The sequence below is a fragment of the Leucopleurus acutus genome, assembly GCF_964270905.1.
Source record: "Leucopleurus acutus genome assembly, chromosome: 2".
Classification (NCBI taxonomy): Eukaryota; Metazoa; Chordata; class Mammalia; order Artiodactyla; family Delphinidae; genus Leucopleurus; species Leucopleurus acutus.
This window is the reverse complement of record NC_139143.1, coordinates 58,044,817-58,066,454: the sequence shown is the minus strand read 5'-3', so window position 1 is coordinate 58,066,454 and position 21,638 is coordinate 58,044,817. Positions and strand designations below refer to the sequence as shown.

General features: G+C 46.5%; 2 protein-coding genes across 2 annotated transcripts in view; one reads left to right on the top strand and one right to left on the bottom strand.

The window, feature by feature from the left end:
* Window positions 1-1,004: 1,004 nt before the first annotated feature.
* FAM163A (family with sequence similarity 163 member A) lies at window positions 1,005-2,115 on the top strand (the record flags this gene model as incomplete). The annotated part of the gene is made up of 2 exons (XM_082832796.1): window positions 1,005-1,097; window positions 1,705-2,115. The coding sequence occupies 2 exons, from the start codon at window positions 1,005-1,007 to the stop codon at window positions 2,113-2,115; spliced, it is 504 nt and encodes a 167-aa protein (XP_082688922.1).
* Window positions 2,116-19,673: 17,558 nt separating this feature from the next.
* The window catches only part of LOC309973225 (torsin-1A-interacting protein 2-like), a 43,656-nt gene continuing 41,691 nt past the window's right edge, over window positions 19,674-21,638 (bottom strand). Inside the window, exon 6 of the transcript XR_014326817.1 lies at window positions 19,674-21,213. The gene's annotated coding sequence lies outside the window, so the exon portion shown is untranslated. The remainder of the gene's footprint in view (window positions 21,214-21,638) is intronic.

Below are 21,638 nucleotides of genomic sequence, written 5' to 3'. Positions count from 1 at the left end.
TCACACGTTCCTGCTCCGTTGACACAGCCCACCTTGGTCCCCGTGTGCCTTGGGGGTCAGGAATCCCCGTTCAGTGGCCTGAAAGGGGATTCGGCCCTCAGACAGCCTCACGTCCGGAGCGCGCCTCCCCTGTTAGCCCCCATTAGCAGGACCTGTCTGGCCAGCCTCGCCCCAACCTTCCAGGGGCCAGAATGTGCCTGCCGGCTCCCCCTGAGCTCGCCTTGCCCTTGTTTTCCCCCAGAATTGGAAAGAGAGGAGATACGCCCCTCAAATGAGTTGGAGCCAGGGTGGAACTTTTGAGGTTCAGACCCTGTCCCCTCCACCTGGGTCAAGGGCTTGGGGACCGTCAGCTCTTGTGCCCCAGAGGGCAGTGGTTAAGAGCATGGCCACCGGGGTGAACCAGGCTGGGTGGACTCTTAGCCACATCAGTCAAAGCCCCAGTTCATCGTGAGTGAAATAAGGATAATCAAGAACTATCTCAAAAGGTTATTTTTTTTTCAAAAGGTTATTTTTGAGGGTTAACTGAGATAACCAGGGGAGCGCTTAACACAGTGCCTCACACAGACTAAGGCCTCAGTGAACAGAAGTTATTATTCTCTGTGTCTCGGCCCCGTGGGGTAGGGGAAGGGGTGAGGGTTAAGCCTGATGTGAACAGAGGGGAGAGGGGAGAGGAGAGGGAGAAGAGAATTAAAGCAGAAAGACAGCAAGAACCTTTGAAAGTGGATGGAAACAGGGAGCAGAATCACACCTTCAGTTAGCTCTGTGCCGCCTCTCTTCCCTTCCTCAGCTATAAGCCCCCCAGGTTAGGCTGGCCCAGGCCACAGCTACCCTCTGTCTTCAGGAAGCCCCTGGTGTTCCAGGGCCCAGGGCCCTCCCTGCTCTCGGCTCCCCCATGCCTTCAGCTGAGAAAGTTCCAGGAGGGCTCCCGGCCCCATGCCCAGGAGGGCAGCTGCCCCTCACCTCTCCGCACACGTCTTTGCAGAGTTTGATGGGGCGTCGGGCGGATGACAGCGGGAACGGTTGTGATCACTGGCGGAATCCTAGCTACGGTCATTCTCCTCTGCATCATCGCCGTCCTGTGCTACTGTAGGCTCCAGGTCAGTCCCCTGGGCCTGTGGCCAGAGACCACCAGCAAACCACGTCCCCAACATGGGGGCAGAACCTGGAGGCCCACTTGCGGGCGTGACAAAGCCCAAAGCCATGGAATGTGGGAGGCGTAAGTCAAGGGGGCCGGGAGTTGGGGGGCTGTCAGAAGGGAGCTATGTTCCCCTCACGCCCTGCACACTTCGGACACCCAAGAGAGTGAGCTGGGAAAATACCGGGTCACTGTGTTGTGTCTCCCGCGCGTCTGAGATTTCTGGAGTGCTGGGAAGGGCACCGTGTGGGGAGACTCTGAAAGCAGCTCCCCGCACCCCAGCCTGTGCTTAGTAGGATCTGTATGTCCCTCCGTCTCTGCCTCCCCGCTCTCTCAGCCTCCGCCTGCAGTCAATGCACTAGGAAGTAGGGGGAGGAAGAGGGAAGGAACTGGTCTTGCAGGGCTGGGAGGACATCGCTGTGGACCGTGGGCCTCTGGTGTTGAGTTTTCTCTCCGGGGCCAACCAAGCGCCTGGCGCGGGGTCCTCAGCGGAGCAGGGCCGTGGGCACCTGTGCGCAGCCAGAGGGGGGCATTCAGCCCTCAGGCAGCCCTCCCCACTCTCCCCTCAGTATTACTGCTGCAAGAGGAGCAGAGCCGAGGATGCACGCGAGGAGGAGGAGGAGGATCACGACCTGCCCGCACACCGCAGAGGCCCCACCTGCAATGCCTGCAGCTCCCAGGCCCTGGACGGCCGAGGCGGCCTGGCGCCTCCCACCAGAGAGCCCTGCGGCCAGCCGTGCGGGGTGGCGGCCAGCCACTGCACTGCCTGCTCCCTATACAGCTCTCCCTTTTACATACGGACGGCTGACATGCTGCCCAACGGGGGCGGAGGCGAGAGGTTCTCCTTTGCTCCCACATACTACAAGGAGGGGGGACCCCCATCCCTCCAACTGGCAGCGCCCCAGAGTTACCCGGTGACGTGGCCAGGCTCTGGCCGTGAGGCCTTCACCAATCCAAGGGCTATTAGTACAGACGTGTAACCCCTTCCACCCCCGCCACGCACCAGCGCTGCTGCCCCAGCAGGAGCAATGGGGACAGCGGACGACACCCCCCAGCACGGCCCACAGGGACGGTCTCAGTTTTCCTGGCTTTCCTTTTCCCACAGTGGAGGGCTCACCCGGCTTCAGGCTATTGAGGGCGTTAAGAACCAGGGCAGGGCCTGGCCCCGCGGTCCACAGGTGGCGGCCTGACAGGTCATGTTGGCAGCTTAGACAGTTTCTCTGTTGGGACTGTCCTGTGGCCAGTGCCAGCACTGCCACCACCCTCTCACTTCCCTCAGTCCCCTGGCTTTGCCGGACCAGGGGAAAGCTGAGCAAAGGCTCTGGGGGTCTCCGGAGTCCTTGGGGGATGGAAGGAGAAAGGAGGGTGTGTAGGGCAAAGGGAGAGGCCAGAGCTGAGGCATTGGCAGAACTCGAGAAGGGAGAGGAAGGGGTTAAAGGGACTCTTCCGGACCTGCTTGCTGAAATGAATCCAAGAGCTAGTTCACAATCTAGTTTTGTACTTCGCCTGTTCTAGAGACTGCACTCCCTGTAGCTGTTCCAACACAGATATTGCTTCCTGAAACACATCACATCTGCATCTGCCTCTGTTTTCACAGAACACGTCGACTGGACTTTAAAGGCTGTGGCATAAGGTTATTTGTGAGGAATGCACCCAAAATGGATGTCTCCCCACAAATCCTCTTTCTCTGCCTCGGGAACCAGCTGCCCTGGCTGGAGAACCTTTTGCAAGTTTTGTTACTAGAGTTTGAGTAGCTTAGCAAAGGAAAGCCTGCTGATGGTCTCGGGGCCCTGGTCCGCCACGCTGAGCACTGTGCGTGGATGCAGCCCTGCGAGGACGTGTGCATTCCCAGGTGTGTGCACACGGGCCTGTCACCAACAGTGCACACCAGGACTTTGCCACCTGCAGGAGCTGCAGGGCGGAAGGGTCTCTGATGTACCAACTAGAAAGAAAAATCTGACTCCAGACAGCAGGAGCGAAAGGTGATCAAGGTGGCGGCCAATCCCCACGGCAGCCAGCTGGCTGGTACAGGAAGAGCCTGCGGAGTCTCCCCTGGGATAACGCTGCTGCGTGGAAGCCACGGAAGCCCCTCCAGAGACCTGGTGTTCTCCCTGGGCATCCAGCCACGAGGCCACAGAGCAGGACCCCTTCGTTTCACCACGGATGGCAGCCCTCGCTCTGAGGATGGGAGGGATTTGACTTAGCAGTCAGGTTCCATGCTGGCTGCCCTCCCTCCGCTGACCCACCCCCCAGTCACAGGACAGGGGCCTGTTTATTGCTGTGTCACTCTAGCCCCAGTCCAACTCCCAGTTGTAACTCAGCTGTGGCCTTATGCTGCTTGAGTGAATGCATCTGATGAGTTTCCCAGTTGCCTCTGCAGTGAGGGGTGGCTGTCCCCCCACTTCCTAAGGGCATTAGGAACCCCCAGACTCCCTTGCGTCACCGAATGCTGCAGAGCGTGGGGCAGGGAGGGAGCTGGCCCCTCTGCTGAAATCTTGATTTTTGCATTTGCGACAGGGAGGGTGAAGCTGGGGAAGGGGAAGAGAATTCGCCGCACCTTTTGCATCACTCTGGGCACTGGTCACCTTGCATCTCAACCTGTGATCGAGCATCACAGGGTTGAGAATCAGAGGAGCTCTAGGACCGGTCTCTTATCTCCTCTGAGATTCCATTTTCTCCAGGGAAATGAGACTTGCGCAGGTGGACTCTGAGGACCCTTTAATGCTCCATGAAGCCAGCACTCCTTGAACAATTCTGCCAGCCAGACCACTCTTTCTTGCCGCAGTCCTGGCAGGGGCTGGATGCACTTGCCAACTGCCCGATCCTGTGTGCAGAGATTTGTGTTAATGCATGAAAGACCACAGTAAAACACAGTAAATCATCAGTGGAAAGCAGACATGTTTGACCGTCCTACTGAGTGACCTCAAATGATAATATTTCTCTGCTACCAGGAGACAGCTCTAGGTGGGGTAATGAGCTGTGTTTCAGAGCCGGGAGGGACCAGCTGAGGACGGCAGCTTTTCATGCCCATCCCACTGCCAGCCCTTACTGGGCTAAGCACGCCCCCTTGACACTAGCTGCTGGGCCTGGGCATCCTCGCTGCTTCCTGACGACCAGCCCCAGTGCCTTGCTTGCCGCCCTGGGATTCCACGGTCACACAACCACAGCAGGGGCTGCCCCTCCTCACCCAGAAGTTCCAGTACCACCCGCCTTGGGAGAAATCAAGACCCAGTCAACTCTCACCTGCTTCTTGGCCCTGATCTGTTGGGGTCCCTGAGTGAAAAGCATCTCGTGCAATCCTGTCTCCTCCTAGAGCTTTCCCAGCCTAAATCAACCCACATATCAAAATCTGAGTTTGGGGCATTGGAGAGATGGCGGCCGCGGCCCTCGCCACACAGCCGCATGTTGCTCAGGGCACGGGCTCAAGGTTGCCTGCCCGCCTCCCTGCAGCCACAAGGGCCTTGCCTGTGGAAGAGGAAGCTCACCCCACTCAACCACACTGTACTTTTTAGCTGCCGAGTCTGTGCTCTGGGACACTATGTGGACACTTTTCAAACTGCACCCTAAACAGGAAGAGGAGAGGCAGGGGACACCCTGCTCTCTCCGCCTTTTCGCTCCACCCGCACTTCACTGCTCCTGCTACAGATTTCTTGTCCTGCATCTTTGATAACTTGGAGTCACAACTAAGTGAATGTCAAAATAAAGGAGGAATTGGACATAGAAATCCCACAGGGTCCTCCGTTCTTTACCTGGGGAAGGGGCAGCTGGGCATGGATTTAAGAGTGAAAGCCCCTTCTCATCGCCCAGAATGTCCTTTTTCAACACTGAGATCTACCAGCTTCCTCTCCCTTCCTGCTTCCCTCTGCCATGTCCACCCCGACACCGTGTCCTCTACCCGACACCCCCATCCCTCTCCTTGCCTCCGTCGGAGCTTTCATCCAGGAAGGATGTGTCATTTGTTGGGAAAGGGGATTGAAGGGTAGCCACGGCTGTCCCTGAGGCGGAAGGAGCTCAGTGAGTGATGCGGAGCCCTGGGGAGCAACCTGCCTCCACTCCAGGCCCCTGGGGTCCTACCTGTAATTTGGGTCAAGGTCCCCGCTCTAAAGTCGGAGGAGGCCTCTGGGTGTCTCAGGGTGCCCAGCACACAGCACCGTCCAGCCCCTCGTCCCCCAGCCACAGCTGGTGTGCTGAGCACCACAGGAATCAGGGAAGGAAGAGCTGCTGGGGCACAAAGCCTCCTCTCGCCCTGTGACCTAACATCCCAGCAATCTAGTCCTGGTGGTCAGAGGGTGGAGTTTTGTGTTAGACTTCACTTTGAACTCTGGTTCCACCACTTACCGTGTGACTTTAGGGAACTTTCTGGACCTCTCTGTGTCTCAGTTTCCTCATCTGTACAACTGGGCTCACGATGCCTACCTTATTCCATTGCTGTGAAAATTACGTGAGCCTGGCGCACACGGTAGCCATTGTCGTTAGTGGGATTTGGTGGGGACTCAAGTCTGAGCTGTGGAGGCAGCTGGGATTGCTCAGGCATCAGGGTGGAAGCCTCCTGGGGGCTCTTTTTCATCTCTCCCCCAAGCCTTCCAGAGCCTCTCCTCCCTCGCCACTTCTCCCTGCCTGTTCCAGACGCTGCCAGGACCACCTCTCTGCCCATTACTGCCTCCCCCTTCATTTGGAAACTCCCTCATAACTGCTTGTGACTCTTTGAGAGACCAAGGGTCCTATCAACCTAGGACTGAATTTTGGCGTCACATTTGCCCCAGTAAATTGTACGAATGAGGGAGAGAATATTCGTACGTACAACAGCTCAGCTCTCAGCTTGGCGCTGTGCATATTTCACTGGTTTCCAAGTTCAAGGCTTGGGTTTGAAAGTCAGGTCAGAAGGGGTCCAGAGGACATCCAGCTCCTCCTCTTGAGCCTGGACTCCCCAGATTGTCCATCCGTGGCCCTGCTGAGCCTCACTCAGAACTTGCTAGACATCTGGCTGCTCTGCTCCCAGGTGTTAGTGGGGAGGTGAGAGCGGGAGAAAGAGCAGGAGGGAGGGAGTCCCAGTGTTTGGCTGGGAGGAATGGGAATGTGCTTCTGTAGGACACCATCTGCATCTTCACAGAGTTAGGAAACCAGAGGAGAACTGGACCTGCCTCTCCCAGTGCTTTTTAGATGGGAGGAAAGAGAACCTGTAAGTATAATGTTGACACTTTGATCCTGAGTTTTGTTCTGGATCTAACTACACAACTCAAGGTTAAACAGAGGCCTGAACCTCTTCACAAAGTCTTCTGAACTCTTCTCGAACATAGGGCCCAACCAAAGGGAGAGGCCATCTCCAGACAACCCACTGTTCCCCACAACAACAGTGTAGCTGAGGAGGCCACGACTCAACCCCCAGGGGGGGTTCTCTCGAACTCTTCCTCAGGCAGGACTCCTGAGCAGGGCAGGGTCCTGGGTGAGGGTGGGAGGAGGGTGGAGAATGGCACCTCCCCCTTCTAATCTCTAAAAGGCAGGATCATCAAAAGCAACCACACACAGGCTCTGAAAAATCTCCGCGTTCTCCCAGTCTGTGAAGGCACTGTCCAGCAAACAAATTCAAATACATTCAAGAATAACAGACTTATCATGAATATTCTTAAGGGTAATATTTTCTGCCTTTTAACCCATTTGTTGGGCAGCCGTGAACTCTTCCTGAAGCTTAGGAGACGAACATTCACCCTGCCCTAATCAAGGCGGAAGTCCCCCTTTCTCAAGCAAACTGCCCCCCACAGTCCCAGGCGAGCCTGCTTCCCCAGGATGTCCTTTTCCAAGGGTGGCTGGTCTCTTGGGGACAATCTGCCCAGGCCTCCAGGGAAGTACTTGGCTCCCAACTTCTTCTCCATCCTGTCATCCCCCCCACCTCCTTCCTACACACACACTACCATCACCACCACTACCCCCAGCAAGGAACCACAGCCACAGCCAGGAGTTGGCAGGTAGATGAGGCAGCCTTCTCCCCGAGCTCACTGGCTCCCAGGCCTGCTCCACCCAGTGGGCAGGACAGTTCCAGTCTTCACAGGGGTGAACATCCAGAAGCCGGGTGGCTGGATCGCATTGGGCATCTGAGATCACCTTCCCCTCCAAGTCTCAACAGAAGATGACACAGCTCATCCAGCGCTGGCCATGGGCGCCTGAGGCCTTGGAGGCACACAGGGCTCGTGTGCTGGCCTGCCTGCAGGTACGAGCCAGGTCCCACATCCGCGCCAACCCATCCCAATATCTGCATATCCTCCTGGGCTGCGTTTTGCCTTGGGCCAGAGGTTTTCTTTCTACCCATTGGGAATTCCATCCTTGTTTCTATCAAAAGATCATTCCCTGAGAGGATCTGTGTTCCGGGTCTAATCAAGCATCCTGAAATTATAGCAGAGGCCTGACCCTCCTCACAACATCCTCTGAATTCTTTCTCCAAACATATAGGGCCCAACCAAAGGAATCCAGCATGGTCAGAAGACCCCAAAGCCCAGGCCCCTGCATAGACACTGAGGGTCTCACCAGACCCTCACCCTCCTCTTGCCTCCTTCCCACCATATGTGGCCCCGGTACCCCAACCTGAGGAGGAGCCCTGAGCTGGTGACAACAAATGAGCAGGAACCCAAAAAAAGAAAATTTAAGAATTGAGAATTTCCAATGAGGTCAAAAAGTGGGAATATAAAAGGTTGGACACCGGAAGGATACATAAAAAACAAGTACAAATGGCTTCCTATCGGGAGGGAGTGGGGAATCAATAAGATGAAGGTAGAAACAAAGCTTTTCAGTGTATGCCTGGTTATATTATTTTGACTTTGTAACTCTACATTTTGAAAAGTTTTTTCGTCTGTTAAATTATACCAAACTGTGCCTGAGAATAAGCGAGTACCTTCCTGGCAGTCACGTGCAGGTACATACCCAGCTGTGAGCAGAGCCCTTGCGGGGAAGCCTGCTGAGGCCCGTGCTCAGAAGCCTAACCGAAGAGAGGCCGAGTCTCCTGAGATGCTGCCGCATTTGGATCCTCCCAGCCCTGGGGCTGGGTCACAGCTTCTGCCTGGGGAGCCTCCACAGGCAAAGAGGCTTCTGCGCTGCAAGTAGGAAGCAGTCTTCTCCCCACAAGGCCAGCAGGCAGAAGGCTAGAGGGAGAAACAGTGTCAGCCAGCATAGGTTCCTATCAGATCATCATTTTTGAATATTTTTTGTTGTGGTAAAATATCTGTAACAAAAATTTACAATTTTAACCATTTCGAGGTGTATGATTCAGTGGCATTGGTTCAGCAGTGGACTGATTTATTTATTTATTTGAGATACAATTGACATATGACATTGTATTAATTTTAGGTGTGCAACATAATTTAATATCTGTATATAATGCAAATGATCACCACAATAAGTTTAAAGGCTATTAGCACATATAGGTACACATTTGCAGTTGTTTTTTGATGAGACTTTTAAGATCTATTCTCTTAGCAACTATCCCATATACAATATATATATTTTTTAATACAGTATTGTTAACTATAGTCACCATGCTGTACATTACATCTCCAGGACTTTTTATCTTACAACTGCAAGTTTTACTTTTTTAAATTTGGTAACAACTTAAGTTCAAACACATTCTAAAGCTACTTTTTTACCCTCACCGCCCCGCCATGCTATGTTTTTGTTGTCACAGTAGGTTCTTTTAATACTGTGCTTCTCCAGTTCACTTGCTAGCTTTCTCCAGTAGAGAAGGCAGTAGCCAAGGGCTCAGGATCTAGGCTCTGGTCTCAATTTTGCACTAATAACCACGTGGCCTTAGATGTCACTTAGTCCCTCAGTTTCCCCATCTGTAAAATGAGGGATTTAGACTATACAGCTATTCCAATCATTTCATTTTGGTATTTTACGCCCCCTTTTTTTAGAAGCTTCTAGGCAATGAAACTCAAAGCCAAAGTGTAAGGAGCCTATTGGTTCTCTAAGTCCAATCAAATGATGTCAGAACGTTTCAGTAAAGACAAAACAACCTGGTTGTCAGAAACCTGACTCGTTTGTAGCTTTCAGGAACTGATGTGTTGCAGAAAGTTATAAATGAAGTTCAGGGGCCAGAAACCATCATTCCCTTGGGTGACCCAAGTGGTTCCCTCTGCAGCCGTGTCCACAGCTTTGAGCCATGTGACCCAATTCTAAGGGTGAACCAAAGTGCTCCCAAGCTGAGCTAGGCAGGAAGGCCAAAGGGCACAAATTGTGGAAAACAGCCATGAGAGAGAAGGACTAACATAGACAAAACTGTTCATTCAACTAGCATTTGCTGGGGATGCAACACTAGGTAACAAACATTGTGCTAGGAGCTGGAGAAATATAACTGAAAAGTACCACCCCTGCCCTCAAGAGGTTTATACTCCAGGATGGAAAATTAACACATATTTCACAGGTAAAATACTAAACCCTCCAGGTATTCACTTGCCCTGGACTAAAACAGAGACTGGAGACTCAAAGGGTAGAAGATGGAGCTCATTATCCTCAGACTGGCATGGTCAAAGACAGGAAGGGGCAGTGTTCAGTGGCTGCCAGATGTGGCACCATTACTTTAGGAAGTTGATACCAGCCTCAGCACTTCTTTCCTGCCAGACATTGTCCTCATGTTAGAAAGAGCGAAGTTGCTAAGTCAGCTCAGGCTGACAAATGACCATAGATAGGTGCCTTAAGCAACAAACATTTATTTCTCACAGTTCTGGAGGCTGGGAAGTCAAGATCTAGGTATTTTCAAATATGACGTCTGGTGAGGGCCCACTTCCCAGTTCATGGATGGCCATCTTCTCACTGTGTCCTCATATGGTGGAAGAGACGAGAGAGCTCTCTGGGGCCTCTTTTATAAGGGCGCTATCCTATTCATGAGGGCTCCACCCTCATGACCTAATCACTGCCCCCCCCCAAAGACCCCACCTTCTAATACCATCACGTTGTGGGGTAGGATGTCAATACATAAATCTTGGGGGAGACACAAGCATTCAATCCATTGCAGATGGGTCTCAGGTCACTGAGACAAGAAACCATTGATCAAGGCAATTTGTAGACAACGAAGAGAGACTGAAATTCAAGCAGAGACAGGTACAGACATGCAGAGGATGTGCTAGGTTAAAGGCCTTGAGGAGGTGAAGGTACATAATGTGGTGAATTAAAGAGACACAAGAAGAAAGAAGATAGACTCTAAGACTCGATCCCAACTGTCAGGATCACAGAGTCCTAGGGCCAGAAGACAGTCAGAGGTCACATAGTCAACCCCACCTCAATGCACTGTCAACGCAAATAATCCATAACCAATCTAAAAATTGAGGGGAGTTTTACTCAAGCCAAACTGAGAACTAGAGCCCTGGAGACAGCCTCTCAGTAGCTCTGAGGAATTCCTCCAGAAAGCATGGTTTTCAGCACAGTTTTATATCTTATCAGAACGAAGAACAACAAACATGACAGGGGTACATTCCTTCAAGTTTTCCAAAAAAGACAGATTAGCAAATACACAGTGAGTCAGTATGGCCTTGGCGCCTGGGAAGGGAGCCTTATCATCAAAGGAGTACTAGCATTGATGTCCCAGGAAGGGAGGCATTTATCTTTATCTTCAAAACGGACATTCTTTACTTCTGCACAGTGCACCCTCTTCTTTAATGGTTAGGGCAGATGTACAATGTACGTGTGATGGGCCACAGACAGACTGTCCTAGTTGGCATAAAGTTCAAGCCAAATCGCGTACAAGCTGGAATGACTTCCGCATCCCTCAATATGAGAAAATTTCTTCCATCAGCCGTTAGAAACCATCTGACAGGGGAGAAAAGTGTCCTGTTTTGAGGGATAACCAGACAACTTTGGAGTCTAAGGCGATCGTTACAGAGCAAAGCCAGCCCTGGCAGAGCATGCCCCGGCGGTGCTCGGCAACTATGATTGAGTCAATCACAGGTAAATGTTGAAGGGCAAGAGCTTGAATTTGTCTTCTCATTCTCAGAAAACTTAAGCCCCTGCGGCTTCTCTACCAATGGGAAGAAAAGGACTGAGCTACAGAAAATATCTAGGTGGGAGGTGCTTACAAATAAAAAGGGAGTCATAACTCCCCCTTGAGTGTCAGCTTCTTAGACACTGGAGCCACAAGTACCAAACTAGGAAAGCCAGGAGTGGCTCCAGGAAGGGCAAGAAGGACATGGAGGATCCAGGACTTGCTACAGCTTTGTGGTTCTACAAGAAAGTATGTTTACAGCTTCTGGGCCAAATGGAACAGGGCTTGGTCATGCATGCGTTTGTGTCTGTTCCCCACGTGGCTGACAGAGCCAAAGCCCTGTCATTTCATTGCCTCAGCAATGGTGGTGGCCAGGTCACAACCAGCTCTCGGCAGCTTTGAGGAGGAGGGGAGTGTGGAATTTGGTAGACCTCGGCAGGGCAGTCGTGATGGGGATGATCAAACCAGGCAGGCATGGCTCAGCAAGCCTCCCTTCCCCCACAGATTATCTGCAGCGTCACCTGATGAATGGAACCAGCGCTCACTCCACTTTTCAATATTTTAAGAATGTTAAACTAGGGAAATTTTTTTTTTTTTTTTTTTTTTTTTTTTTTTGCGGTACACGGGCCTCTCACTGTTGTGGCCTCTTCCGTTGCGGAGCACAGGCTCCGGACGTGCAGGCTCAGCGGCCATGACTCACGAGCCCAGCCGCTCTGCGGCATGTGGGATCTTCCTGGACCGGGGCACGAACCCGTGTCCCCTGCATCGGCAGGCGGACTCTCAACCACTGCGCCACCAGGGAAGCCCAAACTAGAGCAAATTTTAAATTACAATGCCTAGTTGTGTTTTTTCCCACAGGGGCATTTCTACTCCTCCCATAGACATCTGCTCTAAACTTTAGACAGAACATGGGATCCCAAGACCACTGGGAATTAGAAAACAGAGTGAAAATGGTAAGCAAAAGTCATTTACTCATTTTTCCCAAGTATATCTGTGAACTCAAAAAACTGTCTATTTTTGCTTTTTAATATAGTGTGTTTTTGCTATATGACTATGAAAATTCCTGACAGCTGATGCTACCAGGTGGGGTTGGTGTACGGAGAGTTATTTAAAACACTAAACAACAAAAATCTAGAAGTTTAAATCCTTCCTCTGCAAAAGGCCATCCATGGACTTGAACAAGCCATCCCACTAGTCTTTATTTAGTGTTCTGTGTGCTGTAAACTTAGGCTCGATGCTGCCCACCAGGATGTAGGGAACCAGGATGTAGGGAACCAGGATGTAGGGAGGGGCAAATTATGGGGACTGAGTGCTGTCTGGACCATACCTGTGCATGCTCTGCACCCAGTTTGCTCTCCCCGTTAGATCATATCTCTTCAAGACCTTTCTGAAGGGCAGCTGTCACCTTCCCACTGGGCCTGATAGGGTCACCCCCTCAGAGGAACACTTGCATTTTCTTTCTGTGTTTTGTGTTTGGGTGCTGTCAGATGAAACCCTGTCAGGGAATAACCAGCCCCAAAACACAACTGGGAAGATAGTCTGCTGCAATGAGTGATTTGCAGGCTCTGGTGGGGTCGATCATCTCTAATGCAGGGCTGGTGACCCCTCCTGTAGCCTCTTGAAAGCACGATGCTATTAAGCCCCCAAATATCAATCTCCTTCTTTCAGACTTTGGACAGCATGTTGTTTATGGGTATGCGACTGCCAGCAAGAAGGACATTCTGCCAAATATATATTCTTGGTCATACTTCCCACAGATAGAAGAGGCAAGATCCTATTCAAGATTACCAACTTTGGGGGTGGAAGAAAATATTCTCCCAAACCAGGTGAAAGTATTTTCCCGTTGCGGAGCACAGGCTCCGGACGCGCAGGCTCAGCGGCCATGACTCACGGGCCCAGCCACTCCGCGGCATGCGGGATCTCCCCGGACCGGGGCACGAACCCGTATCCCCCACATCGGCAGGCGAACCCACAACCACTGCGCCACCAGGGAAGCCCCAGGTGAAAGTTTTGATTTTTCCTAAGTCATTGAGATAGCCAATGTTCTGTTCAGTTCTCGGCACACGGTGGGCACTTGGGAAATATTCACTGAACTGAAGGTAGCCTCATGCCTAAGATTACAGAAAGCAAAGTCAGGGGAGGAGAAAGAGCATTACAGGATGGCGGGGGAGGGGGGGGTACTAGGAGAAGACTTAAAGACCACCAATAGCCTTGGTAAGAGGGCATTTACAGCCTTAGGCCAGGAACAAATATTCTCATAGAACTTCTGTTATTCATCATTATTTGCAAAATAATCAGAATTCCATGGGAGAGGGGCTTCCTTTCACAGAGAACCATGGTAGTTAGCGAGCAGCACAGGCAGTATTGTTTTCTGTGAAGATCCTCAGTGAACTGAGTGATTCCAAAGATGAATAAATTCTCCCACTATTGGGGGTTGGGTGGGGAGGGACGGAGGGATCACTCTTATATTTGAGTGTGAATAAAATTGATGCTTTTATAGCGCAAAAGCTAAGGACTTCAGCGTACGGTAGGTTTTTAGATTTGAGAAGCACATTTTCTAGCCTCTTCTAGCTACGGTGTAATCAAAAAAACAAGACAACCCAAACTAAGCAGTTTATTTGCTTCTTGGATATGCAGAGTAAATGTCAGGAAGATGCCAATTTCCCACCAGATCATTAAAAATTGTAATACAATCCCCATGAAAAACTCTAATCTTTTTTAGACAAGGTGATGTTAAAGTTCATTTGAAAAAATAAGTAATAATGGTAGGAACTTTGTAAAAATAAATAAATGAACCACCACCAGTATTAAAGCTCCAATAATTAAAACTGTGGTGTTTATGCCTAATGACCAGCTCAATGGATCAGAAAAGAAAATTCAGAAACAGGCACAAACACATATGAGAACTAAGTTTGTGACAAAGTGGCACTTCAGATCAGTGGGGGAAGATAGATTCTCAGTAAATGATGTTTGAACAGCTACAGTAATTCAGTGAAGTAGGTCACTCTTTTTGTTAAATGTGAATATTCACTTTCAAATATGTAAACGAAGTCTATAATGTAACTCAAAGTTAAAATCACCATATGTGATAGGTTTGAAAAATCTATCATTTAATTTAATAAACAGTTATCATTGTAAGAGTAAAATACTGAATCAGTTACGTTTGTGAAAGTTGTTAATTTTATGTAAAAAAATATGAACTTGAAAACACTTAATAGGGAAATAAATTGACAGTTGATATGAATATCAAGAAAGATACATTTAGGAGAATAACATTACATTCTTTTTGAGATAAACACCACTTATTAAAATGTAAATAATAATAAGGAGATGTTGTCAAAACTTTCAGCTGTAGGTTCTGGAAATCTAAGGTACAGCATGGTGACTGCAGCTAATACTGTATTGTATACTTGAAATTTGCTAAGAGAGTAAATCTTATGTTCTCACCACAAAAAAGGGTAACTATGTAAGTTGATGAATATGTTAACGACTGTGGTGATCATTTCACAATATACGTATATCAAATCATCATGTTGTACACCTGAAATATACATTAGTTTATTTGCCAATTATACCTCAATAAACCTGGAAAAATAAATAATTCAAAGCAGATAAGAGATTAGATATCATAATTTTAATCTTCCTATGATTATTTGGGGTGCTATTAGTTAACAAAATAATCTTTAAACACTGTATTTAATTTTTAAGTATGTAATAGGGAAGAACCTTCGTATTCTATTACAGGTTAATCACTGAAGGAATGTTGCCTATAAGCTTAAATTATACATAATGGCCCATCTCTGGGAACCCTGCCTCCCAGGTAATGAGCATTAAGCTAAAATGCTTCGCAGGAATCATCCTGACCAGGCCCACCTGTGAATGACTGTAGGCGGAAAGAAATTATCAGATCCTCCCAGAGGCTGATGGGAACCAGGAAATGCTTGACTCTGCTCCCTCCCCTTTTAGTATAAAAGAAGCCTGAATTCTAACTCAGGCAGGATGGTCCTTTGTGACACGGGTTCACCATCTTCTTGGCCTGCTGGCTTTCGGCATAAAGTTGCTATTCTTTGCCCCATCAACTCGTCTCTCGACTTACTGGCCTGTCGTGCGGTGAGCAGTACAAGCTTGGACTCAGTAACAGGTATTTATTTCCATTTAGGTCATGAGTCTTTTTTTTTTAGTCTTATTAGGAATTTTTCAAATCTTGTACAGATGCATTAAAAATGATGTCAGGGCTTCCCTGGTGGCGCAGTGGTTGAGAGTCCGCCTGCCGATGCAGGGGACATGGGTTCGTGCCCCGGTCCGGGAGGATCCCACATGCCGCGGAGCGGCTGGGACCGTGAGCCATGGCCGCTGAGCCTGCGCGTCCGGAGCCTGTGCTCCGCAACGGGAGAGGCCACAACAGTGAGAGGCCCGCGTACGGCAAAAAAAAATAACAGAAAAAAAAAAAAAAAAAAAAAAGATGTCAACTTTGCCACCTCAAACTATCATGGGGAGGAAATAATTCCAAAATTATGTATAAGAACACCTATGAATCAGATATAATAAAGAACAGAGTGTATGAAGAAAAGAAGTACAATATAAATGCTAACAACTCTTATTAAATAATATTCATTATTATTTAATAAAACAAAGGGACATTTAGTCATATGAAAAGAACACTAATGGTTTTGACAGCATGCTGGACTGATGATGAATTCATCTGTGCTTCTGCTTTTCTTGCTTTCTGAGAAATTTCTGAGAATTCCTGATCACTCAGAAAGCAATATGGTGAAAATCTGATTGAAGAAATATACAGCTTATCTATGCTGTTTCTTTTGTAATTGGAATAGCTAACCACTTGGTAATCATGCCCCAGACTTTCACCACTAAATAATAACCATTGAACTGATGGCTCTTGTCAAAGGTACTTTCTTTCTTTGTTTAAATTTGCTGATTCAGGCATTAAGTTTAAAGACAACTCTATAGGAAGAAAGACTATTACCTCGAGTTCACTTGTAGTGATTATTTGGGGTGATATTTTTTAATTAAAACAAGGGGGAGAATCATTTTTCTTCCTATACCTACCAAGAGTATAATGTAAAAAATGGCACCAGCTCTTGTGCTGTGGCTCCTGTTTATTCTGGCTGCTGCTGTATACTTAAATTTTCAAATCAAATGCAGTCGCTAAAGTTTTTTTGTTACTTCGTTAGTTTCCTGTAAGCATACTGACATTCTTCTAAAAGCCATTCATCTAGATTTTACCTGGAGAATATTCTACATACAGCTTACTTTCTCAGTGAAACTCATAAACAAATGGATGAAAAATTGATAAAATGTTGTGCAATATCATTGACAATAGACCAATATGGTGATTTAGTAACCAGAAGCATATGTTTGCACTGTTCAGTAATGTGTCTGACAAGTAATTATAGCCCCACATCATGTGATGAAATTACTGGCTATAATCAGAAAGACAGTGGGGCATATTCAAATTATCTTTCTCCAGCCAAACTACATGGCATATAAGAAATTATGAAACTAACTTGTAGCATACTTACAGGAGGCATTCAAACAAGATGTTTTTTTAAAAAGCTGCTTGAAACAAAAGAATTACTGACTTTTTGTGGATAACAATACTAACTTTGCAGGGCTTGCCTAGCAGCCATCTTGCTTATATAACCAAACTGGTGTGCCTCACATGGGGCACACCAGAGCCTCTGCCTGACTGGATGCAGGCCCAGGAGGCCTATGGCTTTAGCCCCACTCGGCACTTTGTTTGTACCGTTTCTGATCCTTAAAGGTGCATCTCTTGGCTTTGTGTTATTTTTGTTTTTTACCTTTATTGAAGTATAGTTGATTTACAATGTTGTGTTAATTTCTGCTATACAGCAAATTGATTCAGTTATACATATATACATTCTTCTTCATATTCTTTTCCATTATGGTCTATCACAGGATATTAAATATAGTCCCCTGTGCTATACAATAGGACCTTGTTGTTTATCCATCCTATATATAATAGTTTGCATCTGCTAATCCCAAACTCCCAATTGTTCCCTCCCCCACCCCCTTGGCCACCACAAGTCTGTTCTCTATGCCTGTGAGTCTGTTTCTGTTTTGTAGATAGGTTCATTTGTGTCATATTTTAGATTCCACATGTAAGTAATATCATATGGTATTTGTCTTTCTGACTTTCTTCACTTAGTATGATAATCTCTAGGTCCATCCATGTTACTGCAGATGGCATTATTTCATTCTTTTTTATGGCTGAGTAATACTCCATTGTATATACATACCACATCTTCTTTACCCATTCATCTGTCAATGGACATTTAGGTTGTTTCCATGTCTTGGCTATTGTGAATAGTGCTGCTATGATCATAGGGGTGCATGTATCTTTTCAAATTAGAATTTTGTCTGGGTATATGCCCAGGAGTGGGATTGTAAGATCATATGGTAATTCTATTTTTAGTTTTCTGAGGACCCTCCGTACTGTTTTCCATAGTGGCTGCACCAACTTAGATTCCCACCAACAGTATAGGAGGTTCCCTTTTTCCACACCCTCTCCAGCATTTGTTGTCGACTTTTTTTTTTTTTTGCGGTACGCGGGCGTCTCACCGTTGTGGCCCCTCCCGCTGCGGAGCACAGGCTCCGGACGCGCAGGCCCAGCGGCCATGGCTCACGGGCCCAGCCACTCCGCGGCATGTGGGATCTTCCCGGACTGGGGCACGAACCCGTGTCCCCTGCATTGGCAGGCGGACTCTCAACCACTGCGCCACCAGGGAAGCCCTGTTGTCGACTTTTAATGACGGCCATTCTGACTGGTGTGAGGTGGTACCTCATTGTAGTTTTGATTTGCATTTCTCTAATGATTAGTGATGATGATGGCTCTGTGTTTTTCAATTTCCCGTGAATTTATTCTATTATTGTTACATGTTTGGAGTTACAAAAAGATGTTAAAATGGCATCTTAGGTAATATAATAATAAAAGGCATTACAGAGTTGACGGTTCATCTTAAGTACTGGTTTGTATATTAGAAAATCAGGGATCCTAAAAAGTGTCAGGCTACAGGTCAAAAAAGACGATTTGTGTCTCATTTGTACTGTTTGTGTGGATGAGGGCCTCCGGAGGCCCTAAATTCATGTATCATGTGGGTGGATTCTTCAGTAAAGTGTGCCCTGCCCATATATGAAACAGGATCTCCTTAAGTAGCTAAGGACTTCACTCAGTAGCTAAGATCATTCCCTAGTTTAGCTTGATGAAGCTACTTTGTTAAAGAAAAAAATATCCAATGACGCATGTTAAAAATGGTAAGGCAGACTTGATTCAGGACCCTCATTATAGGTATAGGGACCACTGCAGTGGGATGTCACAGTGGGGAGAGAGATTGGGTTCAACTCCAAATACAGCTTGGGCAAGGAGGAATTTATAACCAAGGAGCAGGGGTAGAAAACAACTAAGAGGAAACACCAAGGAAATGGGGGTTCTGGCTAAACTGACCTATCAGGCCAGAGTGATCAGACATCACCTAGGGGATGCTGGAAGATGAGGAGCCAGGTAGGATATTGAGGGTGTGGGGTTCTAGTTAAATTGACTTAGCAGGATTCTTGCTAAAACTGTGTTTTCCAAAGAAGTACACAGATAGGCCTAGAAAAATATTCAGGAGCCTGACTAAAGTTTGGTCAAGCAAAGAATCATTGTCAGCTTCTGCATCAAACGCTCCATGACCCAGACTGCAACTTCAGACTTGACATCATTTTTATCGTATACTATTTAAAATTACAATTCCTACAGTAACTAAATAACTCATAGCACCTCTCTTCCTTATTAAGCAGTTTTCACAGTATTGAGGCTTAAGTCTGTTCCTACGTATTTGGAGAAGTATCTTAACATCCTCTAGTTGTGAGTTTATGAATTAAAAAATCACGTTGCTGAAAACCCTATGTTCTTTGCCTTCAGGCTTATCTTGTCCTTTGACTTTAGCCCATTCCACTGAAAGCTCTTACTTAAGACATGCTGACTCCCAAGAGTTCCTATTTTTCTAAACTGCAGGAATAAATCAGATTTTCAAAACTGAATTCAGATTTGGTGGAAAAGTGTTCAATAAAATGTCGATAGGTCTGTTGTTTTTAGTGGGGTACAAACAGTGGGGACAGAAAGCTGGGAGAAGGGTGGGTGAGGGGCTGAGATGGGTATTCAGGTGCTTCTGTGCTCTAACTCTGGTTTGACAACATTTTACGGCAGAAATTCTTAACACACTGTCCTCTCCCACCCCCGACACACAACTGAAAGATGTCCACTCTTAACACATTCCCAATCAGCACACCTAGGTTAGGAGCAATTCCCAGAGCTCTACTTACAAGCCCTCCCTCTCTCATACTGAAGAAAACCTCGCTAAGTAGAAAGAGCAAACGAAGAATGCTAAATGAGGCCTGCAACTGATGGCCTGGTGCCTCCTGACACTCACAGGATTCTTTTAGCTCTTGAACTTGTTACCAAAGGAGGGCAGTTTCCTTTCCCATCATTAATGACCATATGCCCATTTCTATAAACTTGCTATTTGGGGAACTATAATCAAGAATGAGTCAACGGAGAAAAATTAAGGAGATTTATTTTTCGTAAAACCACACAACTAATTTGAATAAGGCACATTCTTCAACATCTATAAGAAACAAATGCAAACACAATCATGATTACATAAGGAAGAAGGGGGATGCCAAGAATTTTGACATTAATACTGGCAAAGCCTGTTTCTTTTTGTTAGGTAAAAAAAAAAAAGCAAATTGCAGTTGTTTGAAAGTTAATGTGCCGTTTCTTTTATGACAGGGATGGCAAACAGATTTAAATCTCCTGTAATCCGCTCAACCAGAAGCAGCTGCCTGGAGCTTTGGGCTGAGAAGGCTGAGGCTAGTGCGGGCACAGAAGGAAGGCTGGAACTGCCGCGGGCCTTCACATCTTCTTGCCAGCTCTACCCTACCTACTGAGCCCACTGCTTCCCAAGTCCAAAAATATTCTTTTTGGTTCAGGTAACTGCTCTTAGCCAAGGGCAAAGTTAGTTTATGAAGCCTCAATGAGGAAAAGTGGGAGATCATTTCCCAGTATAGGAACCAATCTATGGATTTTTAAAGACATCAAAACAAGCTGAAGTAAACACAGCATATAATCCTGGAAGGAAAGGCATTGAAAACTGAATTATTTATATCTTTACCAATTATTTACAGATTAGGGGATACTGGTTGTGTTCTCAGGCCCTTTGGATAAGGCTAGTGCTCTTAACTAGTTTGTATATTTTTAAAAACAGATCGAGAAGCACTGCCATATACAGAACTGATAGGGCCGTGTATTAGTTGGAAGTGAGTTTCAGTAGCCCAGTCTCAGTCTGAATGAGGCAAATTTAGGCCCACATCATTAGCTACTTTACAACCTAATACCTAAAACTTAACATAATAGGAATAAGGCATATTTTAAAGTCATCTGGAAAAACTGTTTTACACAGATATCTTTAGTTCTCTCTAGAATTGGTAACACCTTCTTTGCAAATATATTATTCATAGCAAGTATTTCCCGTGTGACTCATAAGCCTCAGTATTTCATAATCTCATAGATACCCTTAGAAATATTTTAAAATAATCATTTCATCATATTTCTATGGATTATGATAGTGATTCATAATCATTAATATTCACAATACATATATAAAGACAAACATCAACATTCCCATTGAACAAGTGATAGTGTTAAAGGTACTTTAATTTTTGAAAAAAACAAAAACAAGAGAAAACAGAACCACTAACTTTTCAACAAATTTCAAAATGAAATATATTATGCTCAGATTGGTGGACAAAATATTAAAATAAAGATTAATATTTAACCATACATTCAACATGAAAAGCAGACTAAAAACTGCTTTTATAAAATGACATATTGAGGGCTTTACAAAGATGTCTTGGTTTATTTTTATAATTGTTAGATTTTATTTTCAGATGATAAAAGAAAAAAGGTATCATGTTCCTATTTGAAAGTACTTCTCTACAAATAAACTGTGTATGGATATAAGCTTTATTCCCAATAAATGATAATCAGCTATAATGATTATATCTTCTGCTTAACATTAGTTTTTGAAGTACTAAACACCTGACTATGCTGCATAGAAACTGGTCAGATGTATGCAAATATAGTCCCAAGGCATATTTTAAAGTCATCTGGAAAAACTGTTTTACACAGATATCTTTAGTTCTCTCTAGAATTGGTAACACCTTCTTTGCAAATATATTATTCATAGCAAGTATTTCCCACGTGACTCATAAGCCTCAGTATTTCATAATCTCATAGATACCCTTAGAAAAATTTTAAAATAATCATTTCATCATATTTCTATGGATTATGATAGTGATTCATAATCATTAATATTCACAATACATATATAAAGACAAACATCAACATTCCCATTGAACAAGTGATAGTGTTAAAGGTACTTTAATTTTTGAAAAAAACAAAAACAAGAGAAAACAGAACCACTAACTTTTCAACAAATTTCAAAATGAAATACATTATGCTCA